This window comes from Eleutherodactylus coqui, chromosome 1 (assembly GCF_035609145.1).
Source record: "Eleutherodactylus coqui strain aEleCoq1 chromosome 1, aEleCoq1.hap1, whole genome shotgun sequence".
Lineage (NCBI taxonomy): Eukaryota > Metazoa > Chordata > Amphibia > Anura > Eleutherodactylidae > Eleutherodactylus > Eleutherodactylus coqui.
The window spans coordinates 105,556,532-105,579,617 of NC_089837.1; the positions used below are offsets into that span (position 1 = coordinate 105,556,532).

The 23,086-nt window shown below is 42.6% G+C and overlaps 1 protein-coding gene across 1 annotated transcript in view; it reads right to left on the bottom strand.

Moving 5' to 3' along the window:
• The window catches only part of AMMECR1L (AMMECR1 like), a 58,186-nt gene that overhangs the window by 10,407 nt on the left and 24,693 nt on the right, over positions 1 to 23,086 (bottom strand). Inside the window, exons 3-6 of the mRNA XM_066598740.1 lie at positions 15,692 to 15,802; positions 6,484 to 6,598; positions 865 to 955; positions 118 to 214 (exon numbers count right to left, since the gene is read on the bottom strand). Coding sequence (XP_066454837.1) covers positions 118 to 214; positions 865 to 955; positions 6,484 to 6,598; positions 15,692 to 15,802 — 414 coding nt within the window. The remainder of the gene's footprint in view (positions 1 to 117; positions 215 to 864; positions 956 to 6,483; positions 6,599 to 15,691; positions 15,803 to 23,086) is intronic.

Sequence of the window (23,086 nt, forward strand, 5' to 3'; positions counted from 1 at the left end):
GGAATGTACAGTGTAGGAAAGCTCCCTATTGGACACAGTTCTCAGAGCCTACTTCAATTTTAAAAATGTTGTTATGGTGAAACCCCTTTTAAAAAGGATGTATATGGCACTACTCACCTTGTGAGTTTGATGCTTTTCCTAAATTCATTAGTAATGGGAGCTTTGAAGCCACCTTTCCTGAGCAGAGAGTCTATTGTCTGAATCTGATCCCAATCTGAGAAGAGATGCATAGGGAGAAATACAAATATAATCCATCTATAAGTTATAGTTATGTGATTTTCATATTTTATGATGTAAGTATAATAATAATCCATTATGATTTTTTTTTCACACATAAATTGACATACAGCAGCCAGAATGACATGAAAAGATAGGAGAACTCTTCAAGTTTTTATTGCATCCTCCTGATGTTCAATGTGGGTGATGTTTGTGACGCTGGATGACATAAAAAAATGCATCCCTGCTGCAGTGAAATCAAAAACAGAGGCTATGCCAAGACGCATCTGTGCAGAACTGGACTACCGAATTGACATCTGCTGTATTACCAATGGCTCCCACACTAAACATCTCTAAGGTGCATTAAAAACTTGAAGAGTTCTTCTATCTTTTCATGTTATTCTGGCTGTTGTATGTCAGTTCATGTATGAATCAATCAGCTTTATTTTTGTACTATTCTTTTTGAATCGCCCTGTATCTTATTCAGTTTCCATAGACTTTGCATGTGACTGCTGTGCTCACATCACGTAAAGATATCACTAATCTAACATTTATCACCTATTCCATTATTAGGTGATAAATGCTGATGTCTGGAATATATGTAGGAGTCAAATAGGACAATCTCAGACTCTACACATAGAAATGTACCTTGTTCCTTGGCTACTTCTGGTAGGTAGGTGGCTGTGCGTTTTACCCCCTTTTCATTAAGGAACTCAATCCGGATCCCATGGATTCCAACCTAAAATGAGACGAATAATTTAATCACATTCTTAAAGGGCAAATGTGAATATCCTATATAAAAGCATTATGGTATTTACTTATACAGGACATTATACTTATGCTTCCCTTAAAAGCAGGGCCTTGGTTGACCCGTACAATGTCAAAGATGTAGAAATGACATGTAATTCTACCTATGAAAAGGATAATTGAAGTTTATATCCTGATGATAGGAAATACTATGTATAGATGAGTTTTGGTACATGAACTGCCTTCAGCCAAATCATATAAGTTCCTCCACATCCTACACATTGTTGTAGTACAAAGGATCCCACTACACTGCAATGGGTTTCCAAAGAGCAAACTTATCCAACAACCTTGTCACTCGTGTAAAATGAAGTTATTGGCCCCTCAACCTCAATAATGCAATCGCATCATCTTTAGCTGCAGTAAATGCATTCAAACCGTTCCTGTAATTTGAGATCAAACTTTCACATAGCTGTTGAGGAATCTTATCCCAGTCTTGTTTACATCTTATTGCAGGTATTTTTATTTGGTTCAACTGATGATTTTGTTTTCGTATTATTAAGTTGCTATATAAAATAATAACACTTCAGGTTCATCTTATGAACAGATGGCCAGACCTTAAGGCGCTGGACACCTTTGTCGGGCCATTCTTTTTACTTGAATGCATGTATTTTGGGCTGACAATCATTCTTGCTATAGGGTTTAATTACAAATGTTGCATCATTTGTTTTCTGCTGTTTCTACATATCCCTGTATATAGAAACTGCAGTCTAAAGGCCCTTTTACATGCGAAGATAATCTCTTAAAGAGCCGAACAAATGAACGAACTGCCAACATTTTTGCATAAAATAACATGTGAAGTCAATGACTTTAATCTCCTGCATTTTCCTCCAGAAGTTGTTTGCTCAGCTGGGTGTGTGTTTAGGCGATGGTTATTGCATAAACACTTCTCCTAGCTGAGCAAACATCTGGCTGACACATTCCATTTTTCTCCTCTTGGCTGAGTAAACGTTATACTAATTGAATATGCAAAGCAAAACAAAGCTATCAGTGGCTGCTGGAAACACTGAACTAACTGCATTCAAAATGAATGAATGAATTTCTAGCAATTAAACTATGGATTTTATGCCAGCCTAAAAAACTTGGCTAACAAAAACTGAACGAATAGTGCACGATGCCCGTATTTACATGTAACGATTATCACTCATGTTCGGTAGTTTGAACAAATTTTGAGCGATAATCGTTGCGTGTAAAAGGTCCTTTAGTCTCAATAGAAAATCTGTCAGTGAGGCTGTACCAAGGGCTTAGTTTCCCTCTACTCTCTACTCTCCTGGACCTTCTTATCAGCTAACTTATAACCACAACAAAGTTTCTTTTTGTTGTCGTCATAAATTGCCTGATAAAAAGTGCAACAGAGAAGAGATAAGTGCTGAAAACTAAGGCCTCATGTCCACGGGTAAATTAATATTTAAAATCCACGGCGTTTTTCCCACACACGGATCCACGCCCCATAGGGATGCATTGGACACCCGCAGGTAGTTAAATACCTGCGGATGTCTTTTTTCCCTGCAGGCGCGGATCCGCATGCGGGAAAAAATCCGGACATGCTCCATTTTAGTGCGGGTCTCCCGCGGGGACGGCTCCCGCAGGCTTCTATTGAAGCCTATGGAAGCCGTCCGGATCCGCGGAACACCCGTACCAGAATTAAAACTCACCTGTCCTAGACGCTGCAGGTCTCCCTTCCTTCCTGGCCGTATCTTATTTCTTCGGCTCGGCGGATGTGCCTGGGAAGGAAGGAAGAACCACAGCGTCCGGAGAGGTGAATTTATTCTTATTTTTTGGCCTCATGTCCGCGGGGCAGGAGGGACCCGCTTCGGATTCTCCATGAAGAATCCGCGGCGGGCCTGATTTTTCTGTGGACATGAGGCCTTAAGGTACCTTTACAATGTACGACTGTTGGGCGACAGCTGTTCCATAAACTATCACTCCTGTGCTTGCATAAAGGAGCAATAGTCATTCAGAGAATGGAATGGATGAGGAGTGGGCCAGAGATTTCTTCCGGCCGACCGCCTCCATTCACTGCAAACAGGTAGTCGCTCAGAGATTGTGATCAGCTCACTGAAATGGAACGACTACTGAGCGACTTCTCGCTTAGTGCCCTGTTGGGGGTTGTATGTACACGGGCCAGCAGTCACCCGTAATCATTCATTTGAGCGACTCTTGGCCTGTATTAAGCTACCTTAAGTCATCGGTCCAGCCTCACTGATGGATGTCCTACAGAGATTTAGACTGCAATGTCTATATACAGTAATATGTAGAAGCTGGGGACAACAAACAGTACAACATTTTTAATCAAACCCTATTGTAAAAATGAGTTAGCCCAAAATACGTGCTGTTAAATAGGTGTCAAAGGCCCTTAAATCCAACCAATATAGACATGTGGACAATACTAGATGTGACTTATCCACTCACCACAATAATATACCAGACTGTAAAATGAGTTGGTCCACCACAGAAGTGAGGACCAACAGAAATTGCTACCAAATCAGCATATCCTTGCAGTTCTTTCATTACAGTCCCAAACATTACAGAAATAGCAAAGTTTAGCTTCTTAGGAACCTTTTTCAAGTATACCTATGATTGAAAAAGGTTCATAGAAACCAAAACGCTGCTATTATTTAGTATCGTGCTTGGGCCTATAATATCGTAAAATAGCTATAAGGATATGCTGATTTGGTAGCAATTTCTAGATGATCGTACTTGTCATAAAAAGAAAAACCCTTTTCAGCAGCATCATACACCAAACAGCCAACCTTTCTTCCAGATCCAAATACTACAATGAATCTTCCTGTATTCTATAGCTAACATATAGAGCCACCCTTCATCTCTCCACATGCATTTTTTTGGGGGGGTGGGGGCGAGGTAAAGAAACTTTTTATTACAGTTTACAACACATAAGATATAGATCAAAATAAATCGGCATTTCTGTGGGTATGTAAAAAAAAAAGACGAAGTAGTGAAATTATAACAGCACACATAGCCACCGCCTCCCATTTACTCTTTGTTGGGATATTACGGAGATTATTACCAACTACTTCCTTTAGATTTTAGCTACACACAACTTACTCACTGCTTTTCTCAATTCCTTTATTGAGTGGAATAGGAAAGTTACAACAGGAGGTCACAATGTCTGAAAGATCTCACAGCATCCTCCATGCACTGCCAATGAGCTTGTAACGTGACCAGGAGGAGGTCCGGCCACACCACAGGTTGCCGAACACAGAAGACCAGACAACCCAGACTCCATAAACAAAGCTCTTTTCATGGTGGGCAACAGTACCACAAATAAATGTCAGTCTCTGAACTTGTGGTTTAACAGTTTGCAATGCACAGGGCAGGCAGTGGTATTTTAGTGTTGAGTTCCTTGGATCAAACCAAATTCTCATTAAAAAGGTCCCTCAATTTGGCAAACTGCCTGTTTCATTCATCTCCAGGTGTATTCGCTGGTAAGTCTGGACAATCTGCTCCCTATTTTTAAGCACCATTCAGTGGTGTAAAGGGGGCCACAATGCTTCCGGTATCACTATTATATCTCTTCTCACGCCTCTAATCAACTACATAGTACCCGGAACAGGACACTGTATACACGGTTACTTTGGGACACATCGGCAGCATGGCCTAATGTCTCCTGTACACCCACAATGTCATTGTCAAAATGGCATACCCATAGCAACCTGGTCCTACCCCATCCAGCCTACATATAATACCACCGTAGGGCTCACTGACATGAGCATACGTATAAAGGATGTATTTTTTGTGTGCGTAATACGCAATGCTAAAAGCCCATTAATTTACATTACAATTCACACCTGCGTTTTACACCTGTGAAAAAAAGCACAACATGTCCTAATTTGGTACGTATTAAGCACCATTATCATAGCCCAGTGCATAAAGTACGCATAAAAATGTTACATGTGTATTTTCTACATATTACATGCGTAAAATATTCGCATAATACACAGGCTAAATACGTTTTTCTAAAAGCCCATTTACAATGAAAGATGATCGCTCAAAATTTGCTCAAACGGCAGTTTGAGTGACAGTTTTGAGTGATCACTTTGCATAAACTCTTAAGTAGCTAAATAGCTACTTAAGAGTTTATTAGCGTGTAAATGAAGGCTCCTGCTGTATGCAGGTGACAGTAGGAGCACTGTTATCTACAAACAACTGCTTTGTTCTCTGAGCCGTCAGCGGTATCCCACTGAGAACTCTAAGCGGGATACCAGCTGAAAGAATACTATCAGCGGTATTCTGATAAGAACTTAGTGTGCAGCGCTGAGAAAGCTCATTGCTGACTTTAATCTTGCTTAAAGTCAGCGATGAACAAATAGTGCACGAAAAGTGCAAGATGGCTTTTGAGCAATAATCGTTGTGTCTAAATGGGCCTTTAGTGGGCTCTTACAATGTGTTGTTTACAATATTTTCTACTACTTTACTTGGGATGCCACATCCATGCATGTAATACTAAAGTACAGGTTGATTTAAAATGAATGCTGCAAAAGTAAAGCTGACTTCTTCATACATGAATTGACATACAGAAGCCAGAGTAACATAAAAAGATTAAAGAACTCTTCATGTTTTTATTGCACCTGATAGATGTTTGATGTGGGCTCCGTTGGTGACACTAGAAAATCTAAAACAACCACTGCAGTGGTATCAATAACAGAGGATATGCTAGGATGTGTCAGGGCAGAACTGGACTACCAATTTGACATCTACTGTGTCACCAATGATGCCAACATGGAACATCTGTAAGGTGCAATAAAAACTTGAAGAGTTCATCTTTTCATGTCATTCTGGCTGTTGTATGTCAATACATGTATAAAGAAATCAGCTTTACTTTTGCACCATTCTTTTTGAATCACCCTGTATACACGTGGCATCATATATGGAGGTATGTTCCCATTTTTACAAGCTCATCTCATCTTCTAAATACTGACAAACAGCCCTCTGCCTCATTGAGGCAATTTACAGAACCTCATGCTTTTCTTCAAGTTCAGACAAAGGAACTTATTGTGAAGAAGCTGTATCCCCCATAGCACAAGAGTACACTGCGAATATCAGGTATGGAGAAGCTCACTATTGCATCTCCACAATACTGCATAACACAGACAACATCCTTCAAATATTGCAGAAAATGCACGCTGTATTTTGAGGACACCATCTTAGAGTCTAGACACTTCAGAATCCATTCGAATAGCAATCAATCAGATAATTTCTTTTATATTCCACCCTGCAGTGGAAAAAAAAGAAAGCTGGGTTCTGATTGGTTGCCAGGGCAATATCAGCACTTTTTTGTTAGAACAGTTATTATGCACCAGGGCCTCTGTGTCCAATTAAAAATGCAGAAGAAAAATGAGTAGTGAGAAGATGCTCATTTTTGTCATTGACATTGCAAAAATACTGGCAACTGAGCAGATAGTGCAGTATGGATTCAAGCCAAAGTCACATGGAACTTTTTACCTCCCAGTCCAGGAAATCGCCTACATCCTCAAAGTTGGTGAGCAGAGACACGGAGCAAGACAGCTTGGGCAGCTCCTCACGGGTTAGAGGAGGGAAGCGGCTGTCCTTAAGGGCACTGCAGGTTAACAGGAATATATGTTTTTATTTTAAATAATACAAAGACTACTGTTATGGAAGGCAAATGTGCATAAAACAAGTCACCATTTGCTTCTTAAAGTGAAGCTGTCGTGTTGAACATAGTGTCTGATCTGCCAGCAACAGGTTATTGAGCAGAAGGATCTGTGCAGATTGATATATAGTTTTAAAGAGGCAAAAACTTTGTATAACTTGTTGTTTATATATTTAAGTCCCTGCCGATTCAGGACTTAGGAGTCCAGTGGGCGGTGTCACATACGTATCAGTCACTGAGCAGGACCACCCACTGGACTCCTAAACCCAAAGTGAGCATTCAGATTAAGAAATCACTAGATACACTCAATCTTTTCCCACAATCTGCTCAGCTCCTCCTGCTCTAAAACAAGTCACCTTCTAATTGGACTGCATGTTCAATGTGACAGGCTTCCTTTAATAATTCACCCAGTGCATATCAATCAGTACATCCACTGTCCACATGCCCACACAACAGTCATAGGAAATACCCCTGGAAAGAGAACGACGCCAAATTGTCCGGAGAAACAAATATATCTGGAGAGGAGTCTGTTAAACAACTTGTACTGAAAGTGCAAAATAGCATCATTTTTAATTTCAAAAGGATTTTTATTTATTTTAAATCAAATTACATATGCATTTTAAAATAGCATAATTTTTTTAAAACTCATTATACCCTATAGTCCTTAAATACACATATATTTGTGGTCATGTACTTATCCACAGACAACACATGGCGCCATTATAGCCTTTAAGGCTATATATCGTGTATTCCGGCGTATAAGGTGACTGGGCGTATAAGACGACCCCCCAACTGTCGACTTATACGCCGGGAATACGGTGTAAGAAAAAAAAAAACAATACTCACCTCCCGCGGCGTTCTGCGGCACTGCTGCAGGCTGTCACTCCCTCCTCCTCGCCGACAGAGCATTGCTTTCTGGATGCGGGGCTTGAAATCCCCGCCTCCAGAAAGCTAATGCTGTGATTGGCTAACTCAGGCGGCGTCAGCCAATGAAAGCTGGTGCTGTGTTAGCCAATCACAGCCATTCAATAATGTCATTGAATGGCTGTGACTGGCTAACGCAGCACCAGCTTTCATTCGCTGATGCCGCCTCAGTTAGCCAATCACAGCATTAGCTTTGTGGAGGCGGGGATTTCAAGCCCCGCATTCAGAAAGCAATGCTCTGTTGGCGAGGAGGAGGGAGCGACAGCCTGCAGCAGCGTTGCAGAATGCCGAGGGAGGTGAGTATTGTTTTTTTTTCTCTACAGCTTATACCCGGTGTATAAGACGACCCCCGACTTTGGAGAAGATTCTCTGGAGTTAAAAGGTAGTCTTATACGCCGATATTTACGGTACATGGGCATTTTTTCACACAGACGGATGGTAGGCGTTAAAAAAAGTGTGGGATGTCCTATTGTTATCTGTTTCATAAATGAAAAAAAGGACATGCCAATGCATGTCAATGTGCAAAGCCCATGTATATCTGTTAGCACACAGACTGTTGTTTGTGTGCTGTTCGATGTGAGTTGCACCCGAGTCTCCGGTGCAACTTGCATTACTTCTAGCGTGCACCTTGCCTTAAGAACATTCCCAACTAAAATAAGCCAAATACATGGAAATACAATTCCCTAAATAATTGTGAAGCATTTAGTTCAGCCACTGCTAAGTGGTCTTGTTCTTCTACAGTCGTAGCCAAAAGTTTTAAGACTGACACAAATTTTTGTTTTTACTGCTTAAGTTTTTATAGTGGCAATTTGCAATAACTCTAGATTGTTATGAAGACTGATCAGATGAATTGCAATAAATTGCAGTTCATTTCCATAGCAAGGAATAAAGTCATTCCTTGCCATGAAAAATAACTTTAAGCAACCCTCCGGGTCTGGAGAAACATAGATGGTCGAATTCCTTCTCTGACTACCTGATGTGCACTGTGCATAGTTTGTAGCGGTAGTCTACAACTGTTAGGTCTGCTACCTGTGTCTGCCGCCCTCTTGCTGTTCCAGGCAGATGCAGACATCGCTCTGCTTCTTATGTTTAAATGTAGTCTTTGTTCTATTTTCTACTAGCAATGAGGGAGTTAAGCTCTCTCACTGCTCACAGCCTGGCTGCAGCTTAAATAGCAATTACTCTCCTATTTATTGTTTCAAAATATGTTTATTCGTTTAGCTTTACATGTAACAGGTTACGTGCTTGTATCTCCATTGTTGGCAGGTCTACGTACAATAATGTTGGATGTTTATCTTGTAATGATACATAGACCCATTGTTTGCTAATTTCCATCAGATAACTAAACGGTCAATAAAACCTTCAACTATGAAACCAACTACCTTTAAGCGTACCCCTCCAGAGGACCAGGCATGAGGAGACCCGTCAGGCGGGTGGGCGATCCGCCCTGCATCCCCATCGGCTGGGCCTCCCGAGGGGAGGAATATAGAGCCATCTTTAGTTTAAACCAGAATCAAAATAAATTTTAGTATTAAAAATAAAAAATAAAAAACTGTATAAAGAAGAATATAGAATAGAATGTGAAAGTGGATTAGAGCAGGTTGAAAAGGAGGCTTAAAGGAAGCCAGAGGATAGGGGGGGGGGAAAGGGATGTTAGGGATGTTGGGCTTGGGTAGTGGGTAGGGTGTTGGGTTCCCACATCTCTCTCGTGTAGATGTTGTGGTTAAGGTGTCGTTATGGTAAGTGCTTAGCACTATGTTGAGGTTAACCCCAGTACCAGGCCTGGCTTAAGGTCAAGGCTGAGGCTAAGTTCCGTCCATCAGTCCACTGAGGGGGTTCCGTCCCCGTCTCCTAAGTCGCCCCCTCTTCGAGCCACATGGAGAACGCGGGCGAACCCTTGAAGTCTATCCATGCGTTCCATGCGCTATGTGTGTCATCTGTTGTCTGGCTCGGATCTCGGTCCGATCTCACAAGTTCCTCCATGTATTTAATAGATTCCAGGGCATTCACCCAGGTCACCCTCGGCATCGCCCTACTCTCCTATTTAAGTGAGCTGGAGACTCTCCTTCTTTGCCTCAGAATTGATGTGTGTTTGTTTCAGACACCCAACACATCTAGATCGCCTGTTTTAGGAGTGTTATGTCTTTGGAGCCGGTATCTGTATCTGTTTATTTTGTATGTTCTTTGCCTTATGCTTTAGCCTGTGTGGGTTTGTCTATTTCTGTCCAGTCTGTGCATCATTCCTATTTCTGTGGTAGTCAGTCCTTTTCTGTGTACACTGTCCCTGTTTTCCTGTCAAGAATAGTTAGCCCCAGGGTTCCAGTGTAGGGCTGTTCTTATCAGAACGCCTTCCTTGTTTATAGACAGTGGTCTTCCCATCGTCTTGCTTAGCTAACACCAAGTTACCCATATAAGTTTTCTCTACTTCCATGCCTCTGACCACTGGGGTCAGCTGTACCAGGTCTGGTCTAAAAGCCAGGTTTGGGTGGTTATCACAGTGGATTCACACCCAGGGCCCTAACAAAAACACCAGACGCTGCTCTGACTGGCCAGCACTGGTTAATCAAAGCAGGTGTAGTGTCTTAGACTAATGATATATACTAATACACAGTGTGTATCAGGTAGTTTCTCCAGGCCTGGTGGGTCATTTTAATCACAAAAACCCCATTACCACTGAATTTCAGGCCTGCCACAAAAAGATCTACTAACATAATTTCAGTGATCGTCTCGTTAGCTCAGGAATAAATGTTAACGAGGATAAGGCAGTGGATAGCACTCTGTTATGCTGACTAAAGGCCCATTTACATGCAATGATTATCGCTCAAAATTCATTAAATCAGCAGCAAATTAGTCATAAGCGTTGCGTGTAAACGCAGCCATCATTCACTTTTCGTCTGAACAATGATTTTAATGTGAGCTTAAAATCCATCCCTCAGCCTGAGAGAGATAACACAGACCGCATGCTGTGATCTCAGCGAGTGGGGGAGATTACATTGTATTCTGCCGACAGCCTGTGAGAGAACAATGCAGCTGTGTGCAGAGCTCAGCCCACATGCTGGGCTCTGCATGCAGCCCCTAGAGGCCCTTTTACACGCAAATAAAGGTGAAAGTGTTAATGGACATTACTGTCCATTAACACTTTATGCATAATGATCGCTAAAACTGTCCATCTTTCAATTATTTGAAAGATTGTCTTTGCATGTAAACGGGCCTAAAGGTATAAGAGCAGACTGGCTGCTTTAAATGGGGTTGGTGCTTGAAATCATTGTCTTCTTCTGGTAACCATAGTTATCTCCAAAGAAACATATGCAGTCATCATTGTTTTGCATGAAAAGGGCTTTACAGGCAAGGACATTGCTATTTGTAAGATTGTCCCTAAATCAACCATTTATAGGATCATCAAGAACTTCAAGGAGAGAGATTCAATTTCTGTGAAGAAGGCTTCAGGATACCTGAGAAAGTCCAGCAAGTGTCGGAACGATCTCCTAAAGGCATCAGCTACAGGATAGGTTCAACACCAGTGCGGAGCTGGCCACGAACGGCAGCAGAGAAGTGTCAGTGCATCTGCACACACAATGAGGTAAAGACTTTTGAAGACCGGTGTCAAAAAGGGCAGCAGAGAAGCCACTTTTCTCCAAGAAAAACATCAAGGACAGAACGACATTCTGCAGAAAGCGCAGGGACTAAACTGCAGAGGACTGGGGTAAAGTTATTTTCTCTGATGAAGACCCCTTCAGACTGTTTTGGACACTTGAAAGAATGGTGATGAACAATGCTTTTTCTAGCATGATGGAGCACCATGTAACAATCATGGCCAGAAAACTCTTCAGATCTCAATCCCATTGAGAACCTGTTGTCAAGCCTCAAAAAGGCGGGTGGACAAACAAAAATAAAGACATTTTGATAAACTCTAAACAGTGATTAGGCAAGAGTGGGTTGCCATCAGTCAGGATTTGTTCTAGAAACTGATATCCAGCATGCCTGGATGGATTGTAGAAGTCTTGAAAAATAAGGGTAAATATTGAGTCTTTGTCTATAATTCGATGTATTTGTCAATAAAAGTTTTAAAACTTATGAAATGCTGATAATTGTACCTCAGTAACATACAAATATCTGACTAAAACATCAAACAACACTGAAACAGCAAACTTTGTGAAAACCAAAAATTGTGTCAGACTCAAAACTTTTGCCCAATACTGTACAGTATATGAGAATCAAATGCTGTTGACAACCACCAGTGATGACTATTACTACAGAGCTGATTATGAATAATAATAATCTTTATTTGTATAGCGCCAACTTATTCCGCAGCGCTTTCAGGCATGGATAAATGCAAAACAATACAACAATTGCAACAATTACAATGTGAGATACATTGGGTTAGACACAAATGGGTTGGGGGTGGTACAGGAGGTGCAGGGGTTGGGGAACACAGGCAATAGGAAATTTTATGTACAGATCATTTATCAGAAGGCAAAACAGGGTGGAGCACCATAGGGAGGGGCGAGGGACTAGGTCAGGAGATTTGGTATGCTTCCCTGAAGAGGTGCGTTTTTAAGGCACGTCTGACATTTCGTGCATCGGGAATTGTCCGGATGCCTTGGGGTAGAGCATTCCAGAGGATGGGTGCTGCTCTGGTGAAGTCCTGTATGCGAGCATGTGAGGTTCGTATTACAGGGGTGTTTAGTCTGAGGGTGTTAGCCGATCGGAGTGAGCGGGCTGGCTGGTGTACTGACAGTAGGGAGGCGATGTATAGTGGCGCAGCGCCATGCAGAGCTTTGTGAGTGAGGCAGAGGAGTTTAAATTTAGTTCTGCAGTGGATGGGCAGCCAATGCAGCGACTGGCATAATGCAGAGGTGTCTGAATAACGACTGGATAGAAAAATGAGTCTAGCTGCTGCATTTAGTACGGATTGGAGTGGAGCGAGTCTAGTGCGGGGGAGGCCAATGAGTAGCGAGTTGCAGTAGTCAAGCCGGGAGTGGATGAGCGCAACCACGAGCGTCTTTAGCGTGTCCGTGGTTAGGAACGGACGTATTTTAGCAATATTTCTGAGGTGCATGTGGCATGTTTGGGCCAGAGATTGGATATGGGGGGCAAAGGAGAGGTCAGAGTCCAGTGTATGAAGCGTTACATTTCCCATTCTTTATTCATATTTTTACCGCTCTATATGAATATTACAGCAAATAAGTGTACACAAGGTGTACAATAATAATGCTCTCTCTTATATAGAAGATTGGATTTATGTGGGGGGGCGGGGGGATTCAGAAAAAAAGTCAATATATAGGTATGTTGCTCACTTTTCAGTAAGCAACTAGGCCAACAACTTGCTGATGAAAAGGGGCATTGTTACTGGGACCTCCTGTGATCAGTTGTTATTGCTGGGGAGACACTCTTCAATAGCTCACTTAAGGCCCGTTTAGACACACAGAAGATCGCTCAAAAGATGACTTTTGAGCGATCATTTTGCATAATCTGCTAATTGGTACTAATGCCTATTAGTACCAATTAGTAGCGTGTGAGCCGCCAGGAGCTGAATTTATTCAGAGGACCGCCCGCTAGTCTCTGAATTCCTTTTGTTCTGCTGGCGGGGCTGACAGCTGAGAAAAGCTGAGACAATGCAATCAGGAGTTATCAGCGGTCCCCGTGCAAAGCACAACGTGCGGTCCTGCTTATCAGCTGTTCTGCTGAGCGATGGTTTTTAAGACAAACTGAAGACCATCGTTTTGCAGAAAACTGAAAGATAGGCACATTTAGACACAAGGATGGTTTTTGAGAGATAATCATTGTGCCTAAATGGACCTTAATTCTTAAATGTCAATGAACATTCAATGCACAAATGCTGGGGGTCCTCCAGGGTGCGAAAAACTGATTTCAGAGGTTCCCTACTTTGCTCTCACCTGTAATACTGCTTATGCCGGAATAGGGTATATAAAAATGATAAAAGCAATATAAATAGTTTTCCTTTCCCTCTTTAGTTCTAGTAGCTGTACTTAGATCTATGATTCACAGGAAAGCTTAAAAAATAAAGTGTAGGCATAAGCAACTTTTGGGTTATTTGTTAATAAATGATACTAATTAAGAGTTATTAGCATAATTAGGAATTTATCACTGTGGTTGTTTTACTACCTGATTGTATTCAGATGTAATAGGTGGTTTAATGACAAATACGTGCAATGATGAGGATAGAAAATGTGTATTTACAGCTATGTAAAAACCAAAATGTTTCAATAAAAAAATGATTAGGCATAAATATATAAATAGCTCAATTTAGCCTTATTTATAATTTGATTTAAAGTGACCCTCTAATCTCACTGATTTAAACCCTGACTGACCATGTATGATCATGTGGGCTTGAGGAACGTTAACCTTCTTAAGGGAATTATATTGTAAAAGCAAAGCTGCTCAAGCGCCTTTACTAGCGGTCAGCCAAACATTTTTTATTCGGCATACCGTTATATCTCTAGGCCCTCCCATAGAAACGAAAACTTGGTTCAGCTGAACTTCCATACTAGGAAAAGTAGGGAATGCCGCACCCAGACAGCTCTGGCGGCAGCTTATCTTCAGGGGGATAGGTGGATAGGGTGTTCAAAATCAATGCGACTGATCCTTCTTTCCCTCCCAGCATGATCTGTCGGGGGGAAAAAGTCAGGAGGTCCTCATACATATGTAAGAGTCCTACGGTCCCACCAAAATAGGCAGATTTGGATGACTTGACTAATGTGCAAAGGTACTTTTTAGTGTAGTGCAACAAAGTGTCGAACTGCAAAAAACTAACATCAGGCATAAGTGCTTTGTGCTTCAATTTCATCAGCAACATGCTCTCTAACCAACAACAATGTAACTATGTAAGTTTCCATAAATATTGCTGTTTTGCTTAATATACTCAGACTCTTTAGGCCCTCTTACATGGCTTGATCTGAGCCAGATGACGAGCACTGATCAATGAGATGGGAAATTGTTTAAATGGTCTTCAGAGGGTCCGATTCAGACTGTAAGGTGGGTGAACGATCGTTCATATGATCATTCTTCCCTCAAATCATTGAAAATGCTTAGCGGTGACGTCAGCCCTTGACTGTCTGTCCATGTAAAAGGGCCATTAGTAGTACATCCCTCATTTAGTGAAATGTGCTGCTGACTGATGATTTTGTAGCAGCACAAAATATCAGATCAGCCAACATGTGGCAATGATCAAGAGAATGAATGTTGGGGCAAACATTCGTTCACAACCATTGGCCTGGTCAAAAGGGTCTTCAGGTGGAAGCAGTGTTGGATCATAGGCAAAAGAGGCAACGAGTCACGGCCTCTACCACCCATTTCTTTTCAGTTCTTCTTAGAAACTACCAGGCAGCAACATATAAGAGGTTCAAGTGACTCCAGGTACTGCCACATGAGGCAGATCCACTGTGAAAATCCGCAGCTAATCCATAGTGGCAATAACCACTTAAAATAAGAAATACTATGGATTTGTCAGTGATTTCACCCTTTGTCTCTATGCACTGCCAAAAAAATCCACCGAAAATCTGCAGTCCGGTTTTGAAATCTGCAGCCTGTCAATTTATTCTGCCGATTTTCGGTATGGATTTCACCATTTACAATGCAAAGGGTGAAATCTGCAGCTTCTTCACACCAAAACCCCCCTCCCCCAGAATGGCACAGAAGATTTTCTGCCAATTCGTTGTAGATTTTCTGCAGTGGAAGCTCCACAACAGATCTACCTTGTGCGGCTGTACCACCAATGTAAAAAGTTGAGATGTGGGAAGTAGGTGATTATGTAGCTTTTACTAATCTTTACAGGTATGTTCACAGCAGAACGCACAGCAATATTTTCTACTTGAATTCCGCCTCTAAAAACCGTATCAAAATGGGCAAAATCCATGTGCCGAATTCCTGGACACAAGCACTGCACCATGGGCTTCTGTCCCTTTGTTCCAGTGATCAAGGGTGGTCTCATCATTTGAAACCCACCGATCAAAACCTTCGACATGTCACACATTTTTTCAAATGACATTTAGTTTCAAATGACAAACACCCTTTACTGAAGCAATGTATATGATACCTCAACACTCTATATATGATAAGATTATGCACAGTAAATGTTGATGTTGCCTAAAGTACCTGGTTAAGGTGTATTCCCTGAGTCCTGAGTGTAAGTTCATGGCGGAAAAAGTACCAATACAGCCACGAAGACGCTTGTCACGTCCAGCCTTCCATGTGACAAAAAGAGGGCTAGAGATGAGAAAGGGGAATGAAAAGATACAGTAAGATGAAGCACAACCTGACAAATACACATGCGCACACAAAACGGATCCCGGCTCAGGTGGTGGCGTTACATATAAAAAAGAAAAAAACTGCACATAAAAAGTAAGGTATGTGTTATGGAAAGCTTATTATGTTTTATGGGCATAGTAGAGGGCTGCCTGCTCAGGACACTTCTCTATGCGCGAATGGTGGATCTGACCCTATACTTGAATGTATTACTCAGTGAGTAGAATACTATAGGGAAGAGGCGCTCTCCTCTTCATGTATTAAGCACATACTTAGCAGCTTCATGTGCCTTGGCATAAATTATACAGAATCCACTTTCGCTGACTGGTGTAAAGCCTTTTTAAATGTCACCCTATGATTAGTATGACACTTAGTTACAATCGGGTAAAATCATGATAAAGGGGAAGATAAATAAGATTTCTTTTTATTATATAACTTTCAGCCATGTTTTCACCTTTGGAAATGTTCCAGGCATGTACTACATTGTACAAAGTTCCATTTCATTGTATCAGACTCATCAGTCTTGATGAGTTGCGAAACTTTCAAATTAAAATGATCAACTTTCAGTAAAAGTGGAATTTAATAATTCTGTCCTTGAGCCCTTCATATTAAGACCGATGTTTGATGCAGCAGTCTTAATAAATCTCCCGCCATATGTCTTCTACATTTAAATATTATACTGCATCTCTGCTGCAAGGAAAGTACTTGGCAGGCTGCAGTAGGTCTCTTTCACATGACCTTAATTATTCAGCAATCCATAAGGGTATGTTCAGACGGAGGAACCGCAGAGGAATTTTTCAACTTCCGCCTCAAAAAACACATCAAAATCCCAAGCTTTCTGCTGCGGTTTTTGGCGCGGATCCGCACATGGGTTTTGCTCTGTCAAAGCAATTTTCCATGTTGAAATTCAGAACGAAGATTTTGCCTGGATCCGCACGAAAAAAACTGAGGCTTTTCCCCTCATGCTGTGTATGAAACTCAGCGGGCGGTGCTGATAGCATTCTTTCAGCTGGTATCCCGCTGGAAATTCTCAGTGGGACACCAGCTGAAAGCACGGAGAACAAAGCAGCTGTTTGCATATACAAAGCAGTGGCATTGTTCTCGAAGCTATCGCGATGGTATCCCGCTCAGCCTGCATTAACTTTTAAGTAGCTAATTAGCTACTTAGAGTTATGCAAAGATGATTGCTCAAAACTGTCACTCAAACTGTCGCTTGAGCGAATTTTGAGCGATCATCATTTCGTGTACCTGGGCCTTAAGACAACACCTATAAGGGGGTTATCACAATATCTAAAGTTATCTCTTATTCACAGAACAGAAGATAACTTTATATTCAGTGGGGGTCTCACCTCTGAGACCCTCACCGATCCCAAGAATGGAGGCCTCCCCATTTTCCTTACCTTGGGCTAACTGCAACCTATATCCCCCCACAGTGAGGAGAAGATTTGCTGCACATGCACAGTGCCACTCCATTCACTTTCAAGAGGACTGCTGGAGATAGCAGAGGTACAAATATTTGTCAATTACCATCAGCCTCATTGAAATGAATGCTATGGCAGCTGCACATGATCGACCTTCTCTACATTCAGCGTGATGTCACTACAGTTGGGAGACGCATCCCTGCAGAGCTGAACATAAAGTTATCCCCTATTCTGTGGAAAGGGGATAACTTAAAATTTTGCGATAATCCCTTTCACATGGCGGGGAGTGTGATATGGGGGCGATATTTACAGCCCTATATCGCGCTCCCTAGTGTTAAAGCAGCTTAAAGCACCATAAACTAACTTATGATGCTGTCACGGCAGGTGACAGAACTGGGTGAGATATTTTTCATACTTACCTCTTCCCTGGATCCCACGTTGTCCTGCGCTAAAGTCCACAGGCCGGCTGAAAATCCAACTCTTATCAGAGTTCCGTGCGCGAGATCTCCTATACAAGTCATGGAAGCAGGTGAGTATGAATATTACCTCACCCAGCTCTCACCTGCTCTAACAGCACTATAAGTTAGTTTATGGTGCTTTAGGCAGGTGACAGGTTCCCTTTAACCCCTTAACACTCTACGACGTATAGGGCCATCATGGTGGTTCGGGAGTTGATCCCGCTCCATACAATGTAGGTGCCGTCTGTTTCTTACACCTGACACCCACCCGCAACCATTGCGATCAACACTCCTGGTGATCGCAGCTGTTAACCCATTAAATGCCCCATTTAGATTTCAGGGTTCCAGAACGGCTCTGTACGATGAACTCGTCAGATGCCATTCGGTTGCCATGGCAGCTGGGGGCCTTCTGAAAGCCCTCGGGGCTGTCATTGCAGATTGCCTATCAAACCATGCCTGTGGAATGGCTTTATAAATTGCCTGTCAGATCGCGGTATAATGTAATTATACGGTATTACATCATACTGCAGGAGTGATGAAACCATCGCCAGTTTATGTCGCTTAAAAGACTAAAAAAAAAAATCAGATTTAAAAAGTTTTATTAATTATTAAAAAATAAATAAAAGGTAAAAAAAAACTTTCCCCATATTTAAAACCAAAAAATCTAAATAAAAAAAAACCAAAGCATATTTAGTACCGCTGTGTCTATAAATTCCGATCTATCAAAATAATGCATTATTCATCCCGCACGGTGAAAAAATGAATTTAAAAGTGATCAAAAAGTTATATGTACTCCAATATGGTACCAATAGAAACTACAGGACGCCCTGCAAAAAATGATCCCTTGCACAACTATGTCAACGGAAAAATAAAAAAGTTCTGTCTGTCAGAAGATGGCAGAAAACAATTTTACGTTTTTTCTATTTTATTTTTTGAAAGTAGTACAGCAAAAAAACAACATAAATTTGGTATCATAGTAATCGTAACGACCCATAGAATAAAGTTATCATGTCAATTATGCTGCAGTGTGTACATGGTAGAAACAAGACTCACCCTCGACAAGATGGCGGAATTAATTTTTTTTTTCATTTCACTCCACTTTGAAGTTTTTCAGTACATTATATGGTACATTAAATATACAACTCAGCCCACAAAAAAACAAGCCTTCAGACAGCTACGTTGATGGATACATAAGTGTTATGATTTTCTAGAAATGGGGAGGGGACAAAATAAAATCAAAATAAAAAGGCCTACGTTCTTAAGGTGTTAAAGAGGTTGTCTCACGGCAGCAAGTGGGGTTAAGTACTTCTGTATGGCCATATTAATGCACTTTGTAATATACATCGTGCATTAAATATGAGCCATACAGAAGTTATACACTTACCCCCTCCGGTGCTGGCGTCCCCGTCTCCATGGCGCCGACTAAAGCTGCCTTCTCCTTCCATTAGACGCGCTTGCGCTGTCCGGTCTTCTGCTCTGTTGAATGGGGCTGCTCCGGCGTGCTCACGCCGGAGAGCTGGTCTGCGCATGCGCAGAAGACCTGTGAGGCGCGAGCACGCCGGAGCGGCCCTTTCAAGAGAACAGAAGACCAGACAGCGCAAGCGCGTCTAATGGAAGGAGAAGGCAGCTTTAGTCGGCGCCATGGAGACGGGGACGCCAGCACCGGAGGGGGTAAGTGTATAACTTCTGTATGGCTCATATTTAATGCACGATGTATATTACAAAGTGCATTAATATGGCCATACAGAAGTACTTAACCCCACTTGCTGCCGCGGGACAACCCCTTTAAGTACTAATGAGGTAAACCTTGATGTAACAGTGGAGACCCTTCTGACCAAAGTCTGTGGTTTGGAAAGATCATTTAACTATGAAAATAGAGGAGATCAGAAAGGCTCTAGAGACTTATTGTGCAAAAAACTCTCCTTTATTGTGCAAAAAGAACCTTCACCTTCTTCATTTCTTCTCTGCAACAGAGCCATTGCCTAGTATGCACTACCTTTCATTAAATTTGTTTCACAAACCTGCAGGGAGTTAAGTAGGTTGATGACTCGTGCTGCCCACAGAAGTCTATGGAGAGGAAGGAGAGAAGTACAGCCTCTCACAGACACTGCAACAGATAACTAGTAAAGGCTGCACGCACACGAACGGGTCGGATTCCACATGCGGGATCCCGCAGCTGAATCCGCCCCTGTGCCCGGCCGGTGACCCGGTGTACTTGTCCAGAATCTTCTTAATCTGTACTACGGATGGTCCAGGAGGTGCGCCGATGCACATCCGCAGTACAGATTTTGCCGCGCAGTCGCTAGGCAATGATGATTGTGGAAGGGTCGCAGGTCGGACGGCTTCCATTGACTTCAACAGAAGCAGTCCACATGGAATCCGCCTAAAAATAGAGCATGCTGCGATTTTTACTGTACATGAAAAATCGCTTTCCATTGCATGTTATTGGCGGTATTTGCTGCGGAATCCTGAGGCAGACGAGTGCAGGCGGCCATAGGTTTATGGTCTTTTACAGCTACTGAAATTATATCTACACCGCTGAGTACCATTGTAGCATACGACATGATACTTTTTATTATGAGGGTGTGCTACAGAGAGATAGAGAAGAAGATATTCGGCTCTCCTATGTGCACAGTGTATGAGAAATATCATTGCAGTTAGTCTCCACTCACCAGCTCAGAGACAACTGAAAATGACAGATATAACCTGCAGAGAGGAAAAATGATAATAAAATGTATGATGCAAGTCAGATAATGGCCAGATATAGGGTTATTCCTCATGTACGCACACAGCAGCTTACTTTGAAAACTTGGGTACGCTTAGCCTAGGTTCACACAGGGCGGATTTGCCGCGGTTCTGCCGCAGCAGATCCGCCCGCGGCAAAACCGCCCGCGGCCACTAATCTCGGGATTAGCCAGCCATGTGGACGAGGTTTCTCAGAAACCTCGTCCACACGGGACGGCTAATCCGCTGCGGTAAATCCGGTTGAAACCGCGGCTGCGGCGGCCGCAGCAGCGGTTTCAAAAGAAGCAGCATGTCTGTTTACTTTCGTTTTTTTGTTTATTTACGTCGCGGCCACGCTCTCCTCTATGGGAGCGCCAGCCGCAATGGAAAAGCATGCGGCCGGGCCGCTTCAAAGCCGCCGCGGCTTAGACCGCGGCGGTTCTCCCGGTGGAAATCTCACGGTTTTTGCTGCGGCCAAACCGCGAGATTTCCGACGGGAATCTGCCCAGTGGGAACCCAGCCTTACTCTATCATAAGTTCACAGTTTGGAGGGAACAGTGTTTGTAAATACATTGCTATACTGTTTATGTGCTGACTGTGTATTATTTTTTAAGCTGTTTTCACTATATATTAGGCCTCCTGCGCACGGGCAGGTCGGACCCCGCATGCAGAGTTCAACCCGATTCCCGGCCGATGACCCCAGCTTACCTCTTTGCTGTCTTCTCTTCTCTGCTGCGGATGTGCGGCCGGTGTCCTGGTGCACATTCGCAGTACAGAGGACATCACAATGGTCGTGGGAGCCGCGTCATTCTGCACAAAATTGCAGCATTCTGCGATTTGTCCCTCACAAGTGGAAAAACGCAATCGCTTTCCGCTCGTGGGCAGGAAATTGCGTTTTGCCATAGCATGCTATGGGCTGGATTTTGCTGCAATTCTGCACTGAATTTATGGCAACATCTGCTTATGTGATATGTAAATATGTCACAGATTTCATCCCACTTATTTGCAGGGCTGAAATCCACAACATAATTAAACATGTTGAGGCTTTAACATCTGCACTGCGGGTCAATTCAGGCCATATTTACATAGATATGTGTGATTTTGGTCAGTTAAAAACTGACAATTTTCTGTGCAATATTGTTTTCAATGATTTTTTAAAAGAATAGACAAATGTCGTTGGCGATATGAGAACAAACAGGACATAATGAACAACACATCAAATTCCAAGGTAAGAAGGTATGTAAAGAATGAGTCTGCTCGAGTTGACAATAGACACACCAGATACATACAAGGGAGGGGGAGGGCTCAAAGGCTTAGCTTTTTAAGGAAACACACCAAATTAGAGGTCATTTATATACGATGTCCTGCACTATGCTGGTGAGCCGCTCATTAACCCTTATCCACCCTTATCCACCCTCCAATGGGCCATTTACACAGGATGATTATTGCTCTAAATGTGAGCAATAATTGAGCAGTGTAAATGCAAAAAAAATCACTCACTATTCAGTCAGCATACCATCGCTGGATCGCTGGCTTCTCGCTCCGTGTAAACGCTCCCCGCTCAGCGCTTCACATAGAAGGTGAAGTTCTAAGTGAGAAGCCAACAAAAAGCCCACAATCCAGTGGCGAACTCTGCCTGTGTGAACACTATACTCGAGTGCTGATGACCTTTGCGGTGACGTCAGCGCTTGTACGGTCATTTAACATGTCCCGTGTAAAAGGGCCACAAGAGGAAGAAGATGTAGTAAATTAACTTTCTGGTGGTTTTCGGGATATTGGGGATGGGAGCATTCTTCTTTGATTTTAATGTCATTTTCATGTGTTTTTGTGATTTTCATGCGCGATTTGCATCCCTTTACATCTGTTTTCACTACTATGCAGTTCCTGTTTCATTTTTTTTTTCCATGTGGTCCTCATAGTAAAATGCATTAAAAATGGATCGCACTCGTCATGACAGTATGATTTGTTGTTTAAATACTCCCATAGAAAATATTGGGAGAATCTTGAACAACAATCGTACAAAAATAGGACATGCACTTATTTTTTAAACTCGGACTATTGGTTCAAGTTAAAGCTTGCATGTGAGAATTGACTCATTCAAATGAATGGATTATTTTCCGTGCGAGTTCTGTCCATCTCAAACTTGGAAAGAACAAGCCCATGCTAATTGCCGATGTGAATACAGTCTTAGGGCTTATTCACACGAGCATACAACGGCCTGCGTTTTCACAACCGTCCGATATACGCTACCATCTGATGTACTGGATTCCAATGCATCAGATCACACAGGCGTATTCCTGCGGCCGGGCAGATAATTCCAGGACTATCCTATCTTCTTGGTCTGACTACGGCTGCTGCCATAGACTCCTATGGGAGCCAATGACTGCGGCCGGAGAAGGGAGGTGGGAGGGAGTTTAGCAGCGTGACTGCTAAACTCCCTCCCCCTTCTCCTCTCCGCCCCTTGCCGTTGTTTGCAATAGGAGGGAGCGGGGCTAAGCTCCGTCTCGTCCCTCCTATTGCTGGCTGCGGACAAGGGGCGGGGAGGGTAGCTTAGCTCCGCCCCACCCATTGCAAACAGCCGAGAGGAGGGGAGCCGGTGAGGGGGAGGGAAGGGGGAGACAGCTTAGCAGAGCTAAGCTGTC